At 45.3% G+C, this 6,202-nt stretch overlaps 1 protein-coding gene across 1 annotated transcript in view; it reads left to right on the forward strand.

Annotated features, from left to right (window-relative positions):
- Positions 1-4,561: 4,561 nt before the first annotated feature.
- Positions 4,562-6,202, forward strand: part of CCR7 (C-C motif chemokine receptor 7) — a 28,343-nt gene continuing 26,702 nt past the window's right edge. The window contains exon 1 of the mRNA XM_019506720.1: positions 4,562-4,675. Within this exon, the coding sequence (XP_019362265.1) occupies positions 4,666-4,675 (10 nt within the window). The 5' untranslated portion in view covers positions 4,562-4,665. The remainder of the gene's footprint in view (positions 4,676-6,202) is intronic.

Genomic DNA, 6,202 nt, shown 5'->3' on the forward strand with positions numbered 1-6,202 from the left:
GGATGATGGGGTGGAAAGTAACCTGTTTAAATTCGCTGATGACACCAAAATTTGGGGGGAGGTGAGCACGCTAGCAGGGAGTGAGAGATTGCAGAGGGATCTGGATAGGTTACAGGGGTGGGCTAACAGGAACAGGATGCGTTTCAATACGGACAAGTGCAGGGTGCTGCACTTGGGCAGTAGGAACCAGCAGCACACTTACACAATGGGGAACTCCCTACTTGAGAGCACGGAGGCAGAAAGAGATCTTGGAGTCATTATTGACTCCAAGATGAACATGGGCCGACAATGCGAGGTCATGGTTGGCAGGGCTAACCGGACCTTGTCGTGCATCCACAGGTGCATCTCGAGTAGAGCCAAGGAGGTGATCCTCCCCCTCTACGCGACGCTGGTCAGGCCACAGCTGGAGTATTGTGTCCAGTTCTGTGCGCCCCATTTCAAGAGGGATGTGGACAACATGGAGAGGGTCCAGAGGAGGGCCACCCGCATGATCCGGGGACAACAGGGCAGACCCTACAGTGAGAGACTGCGGGACCTGAACCTATTCAGCCTCCACAAGAGAAGGCTGAGGGGGGACCTGGTGACCGTCTATAAACTCACTAGGGGGGACCAGAAGGGTTTGGGGGAGACGCTGTTTCCCCTAGCGCCCGCTGGCATAACAAGGAGTAATGGGCACAAGTTGATGGAGAGGAGGTATAGATTGGACATCCGCAAAAACTACTTCACAGTTAGGGCGGCTAGGAGCTGGAACCAACTTCCAAGGGAAGTGGTGCTGGCCCCTACCCTGGGGGTCTTTAAGAAGAGGCTGGATGCCTACCTGGCTGGACTCATTTGAGTCCCATTTCTTGTTTTGGGGTTTTGTTGTTCTCCCGCCCTGGCGGGGGGTCGGGCTAGAAGATCTACTAGGTCCCTTCCGACCCTAAATCTATGAAACTATGAAACTATCTTCTGGCTTTACTAGTGTGATGGCACTGGTTGTTAAGTCAAATTCACCTGTAGCGTAACTCCATTGAAAGCAGTGGAATTACACTGTGGATAAATTTAGACCATTGTGTGAGGTACAACAGGAATTTGAGATAGCAAAATTAGAAGATGACAGTGCTGAACTGGCATCTTTAATGAGCAAAGCCTTCCAGATAGCCAAAGAACAGGAAAGCACAATGTGGGCAACAGCAGCACAATCTTCCCATAGGTGCTTTATACAGGCTCGAGCCTAGTTTGCCTCCAATAATGTATTTTACATGGACCTTATGCCAATAAAGACATTCACATGCCCTGAAGGGAGGAAGCTAGAAGGAAGAATCAGGTCAAAGCATGGATTCTGTGGAAGGAAGAGGGGAAAAATTACAAGGGTTTCAAGTCCTACCTCCACCTCTCCAGAGAAAGAATCAGCTGCATCAGACATGAGATTCTGATTCTTTCTTTCTTTTGTTTTCACTTCATTGGGAAGAATGGTGCAGACCCTAGCCTCAAACCTGGGTTCAATTAGTTCTCTGCTGTGAGACCACAAGTAACTCATTTATTCTTTCTGGGTCAAGACAAATAAAAGGTCTAGGTTTTTCAAGAGGGAGTTAGGTGTCAAAGTCCAAAACTGATTCTGAAACAAGCTACTCTTTTGCTGCCTCTTGTTTTTCACCTTCAAGTTCCACAAATAGCCTCCATTTTTGACACAGCTGACCAGCTTGGCACATAGGTTCCACCTAGTCGATCAGGTGCAGACTCAACATGTTCCTTTACCTCTCACCTTGGGCTTTATCCAGTCAGGCTTCCCACAACATGCTTAACAGATCACGCTGCATTTGACATAGAGCCATAACTGGAAAATGCATAATCCATTTTTGAAACAGAAAAGAAGCTATTAGGCTAAAAGGTCATGCTTTCTCTTCCTCACTGGGTGCGTCCCCACATGCAGGGATATGTGCTTGCAGTGGCAAAAATAGTAATGGCACAAATTTGTGCAGTTCCTTTTGCCATAGTGCACGCCCCTGCACATGCACTTTGGTGTGGAGCAAACTGCCCTGCTACAGGGAAACTACCCTTTCCCTGCTCCTCCTGGCTCCTGGTGTGCTGGAAGAGCCAGGGAATAACTACAGTAGTGGAGATTCTCTGGCCAGAGCTTCTGTGCCTGCTGGTGCACGCTCGTCTTGCATGTGTTGCACTGCTTTTTTTGTGCCATTATTTTTTGCTATCAGGATTTCCCGATAAAAATTTACCCCTGCAATGCAAATCTGCAGCGCAGGGCACATTTTCATGAACTCGGCATGCAGTCTGTGGTGCTGCACAAGGTCTGCAGCACCACAAACCACCCATGTCTGTATGTCTGGATGAGGCCACTCTGTCTTTTCTGGCACATTGAATCTTCAAGGGTTTCAGACAAAGTGGGACAGTTTCACCAGCACGGTATAGAGAAAAGAACAGCTTGATTCTCAGAACAGCCTGTAGTTTGGTGGTTAGGACCCTCTTTTGGCAGGTGGCAGGTAATGATTTGAACTCTCATATCAAAGAGGAAATTGAGTCTGAGTAAGTGCTCTATCTACATAACCCTTACATAAAAGGGGAGTGAGCCACAACTCTGTCCTTCCAAGGAGATACCTACATGCCAGCCTTCAGGAGAGGGCTCTGGGCTCTGAATCCCAAGTAAATGCAGGTAACTGAGTGCCAGGAAGGTGCCCAAAATGCCAGAGTGCTGGGATTTCAATTTGCTTAGGGCCAGCCATGCAGCTCTATGCTCAGAGAGGTGCTTTCTTGGATCCCATTCTAAATTCCCCATGTACTGGAAAGAGAAGTTGCTTGGAGAGCAGGTACCAACAAGTTAGACACTGCAATGTTCAAAGCTGCAGCATCAATGTCCCTTCCTGGATCTGGCCCTCTGTGCCTTTGTTGCCCATATGTTCAGAGGTAAATCACTGACCTACCTGACAAGGGACTACTGGGAGACAGACCCTACAGACTGGCTGTGTCAACACCAGATGCTGACAGTATAGTAGCCTGATACTACTGCACAGTAGCATCACATGACAAAAACTGTGACGTGATGCTGCTGCGCAGTAATATTAGACTACTGCGCAGTACCATCACAAAAAAGGGATTCGCTAGTGCTACTGTGAAGCAACTCGGGTTATTGTACAGTCATATAGTACTTCTTCATACAAGTCCTAAATGACTGTGTGATAACTACTGTGCAGTCAGCATCTTGTGTAGACATGGCCACTGTGAAGTACTTGGAGCACCATATACTGGTAGGTACCTTAGAGTAAAGTGAAGACACACTACCCACAACTTACGTGATAATTTTCTAGGAAAATCAGTCTCTTATTAGCATTAGAAATAAGTACAAGTTTCACACACCCCTGCAACACCTCTGCCCCATTAAGAGGAGCAGCTGTGGTCAAGTAATCCTTTGGCTAGAAGGAGAGATATTCAGTTAGAAACCAGTGATGTTTCTAACCATTAGAGGAGGGAGGATCTAGTACAGCCTTTCAATTGGAGCAGTGGGGCAGAAACCCGAGCTGCTTGAAGATAGAAATTAACCAGTCTAGGACCAAGGTTACCGGTATATGACATGGATTATCACAAGAGCAGGTGACTGGACTTGGGAATGCAATAAATCCCTTCCAGTTCTGTGTTCCCATGTACCTACCATGCCCCTGACATGGCAGTGAGAAAGGGGCAGGAAGGCACAGCAAGCTTCAGAGACAGAGCATGTAAGAGCTGACATTTACTTGGTCAGACCACAGGTCCATCTTGTCTAGTATTTATTCTGTGTAGTAGTACAGAGTAGATGCTGAAAGACAGAGTGAACTGGGTATGATAAAGGGTTTTTCCACTGTTCCTCTCTCACTTGCAGCCTTCACCATTTAAGGTCCAGGAAGTTCTGATTCAGAGGCTGTATCCCTAACTCCCATGCTCACTAGCTACTGCTGCCCTTTTCCTCCAAGGAACTGTCCAGTCCTTTCTTGAGTTGGCTAAACTGTCAGTTTCCACAACATCTATTGCTATATGTTAGCAACCATGAATGCAAATTACAGAGGAGGAAGAGGTGGAAGAAATCCATTTCCTGAGATGGAAGTTGTTGATCTTTCAGAGACTGAGAACAGATACGAGGGGTGTGGTACCCCACGGTGCTGGTACCCGTACGATAACTTACACAGAGATCTTTACATTTCTTTGACTTTCTCACTGAACCCAAACCAGGGAAAACCCCTTTCTCCCCTTCCCAGAGTGCTCAGCCAGGAAAAGATTGTGGAGGGGACGTGAGGGAGAAAGGGGTTTTGTGCATCTCCTAGTAGTATTTGGCTCCTAGGAGATTTCTTTGTAAATGCACTGGCAGGGGAGGGGCACAAGTAGTAGAAAAATGGAAACCCCCCTCCACTTCCACAATCACTGTCTTTGGGTGCTAATTTAGAGGCATTTCAGAAAGCTCTTCTGGGGGGAACAGCCACCAGTTGCAGCAGCATTATCATGATGTACCAGGAAGCATCTGCAGGTAGTACAATCTGTTGAGAGAAAGTGAAGGCTAAAGCGGGGGGAGGGGGACTCAGGAAGTATAAAAGACACAGTCTCTCAAAAGGGGCTCTTGGCAGGACATACTGTGCAGTGGCACTGTACCGGAGTCTATGATGTTCTCTTTCATCTAGTAATTTCAACATCAGCAGACACAAGACCATGGACAGTGGTAAGTACATCTTCTCCATCCCTTTGCAAGACCTATCCTTTTTTGCTTTCACCCAGGTAATTGGGGGAAATCCTTTCCAACAACACAGAGAGGGAAGGAGCATACACTGCATTATATTTAAATTATTTTAAACTATAGGAGAAAATTCAGAGTTCCTTATATTAAAAAAATATCCTGGCAAAATCATCTCTTTAACCATATTTAAAAAAAAGACTTTATTTTTCCTCCTTCCTAAAAGATTAGCCACTGCTTTCTCTGACATCCTTAACAGAGTTTAGCAAATAATGCAAGGATCCAGAAGCAAAGCTTTCTGGATATCTGGTCCGCAGCTCTAGGAAGGGGCTTCCATGAATGAAAGTTTGCAAAGCACCTTGGGCACCTGTAAGGAGTCAGCATTTTTACTTCACTCAGTATTGGAATAGCTCAGAGTAGACTCAATCTATTTTAAACCATATTTCAATGGTTTGCTCTGTTATTATAAAATATCAAAATAAGAAGCAACAGGCAACGAAACTGGCTGTTCTTTGGAACATAACGCCCATGTTACTTTTAAAGGCTCAGGCCTTTCGCAGCTTGTTTGTGCAGTCGAGACTCACTTGCAGTGTTTTATTGGAACTAACTCACACAAGTCTGATTTGCAAGAACTTGACTCAGATTTGCCTTCAGTTACTGAACTGAATCTGCTGCTACTAATACATAGGATATGAGACTATGGGGGCTGAGACAGCAGAAGAGCATGAATGCAAGTATTTTTATCTTCCAGAATACCTTCCATGTTTCTGTAATTTTCTTCCTAATGTCTTGTTTTTATAAACTTATACGTTTTTTTTTAATTGCTCCAAACATTTAAAGTAAATAATCCCAGAATGAATGAGTGAGGCTAGAAGTGGGAAGAACCACAGAGAATAAAGGATCATAAAAGAATAGGTTTTGAAGGAACTGCAGGTCATCTAGCTCAGCCCCCTGCATAAACCAGCTCCAAGTATTTGTCTAACGTAGTCTTAAAAACTTCCAAGGATGGAGATTCCAGTGCTTCATGCAGACAGGAGGCTTGCAAATCGCTTACAAATGGATAAAGTGAAGTGGGATTGAAAAAAGATTGATGCATTTCTAGGAGTGAATGATTATCAGAACTGTATAAGAACGGTGCATAGGCGGGATTCAGCATGAACCTGTTCTGAAAGACAGTGACCTCCAAAACCAAAGTATAGTACTGTAACACCTCCTGTATGAGTAGAAAGTGGCTGGCGTCTGCTATAGGAAGGGATGTGGGTCCTGCTGCCCATTCTCCATGCCACATTTTCAAGTGAAAGTTTGAAATTAACTGAGAGGTAGAAGGCTCCTCTGTCCCATTGAAACCTCAGCCAAATGCCACAGCAAGTTATCAGTTATTACACCTACTGCAGTATAGTTTGGACAAATTAGCTGTGTTCAGATACTCACTGTTGAGGATGACTGGAGCTAAAAAATGAGGTGCCCAAATCCCCTCAAGATAGTTTAAATACTGTCTCAAATTAGGTGCTTGCT

Source organism: Gavialis gangeticus, unplaced genomic scaffold, assembly GCF_001723915.1.
Source record: "Gavialis gangeticus isolate Ggan-Ray unplaced genomic scaffold, GavGan_comp1, whole genome shotgun sequence".
Classification (NCBI taxonomy): Eukaryota; Metazoa; Chordata; order Crocodylia; family Gavialidae; genus Gavialis; species Gavialis gangeticus.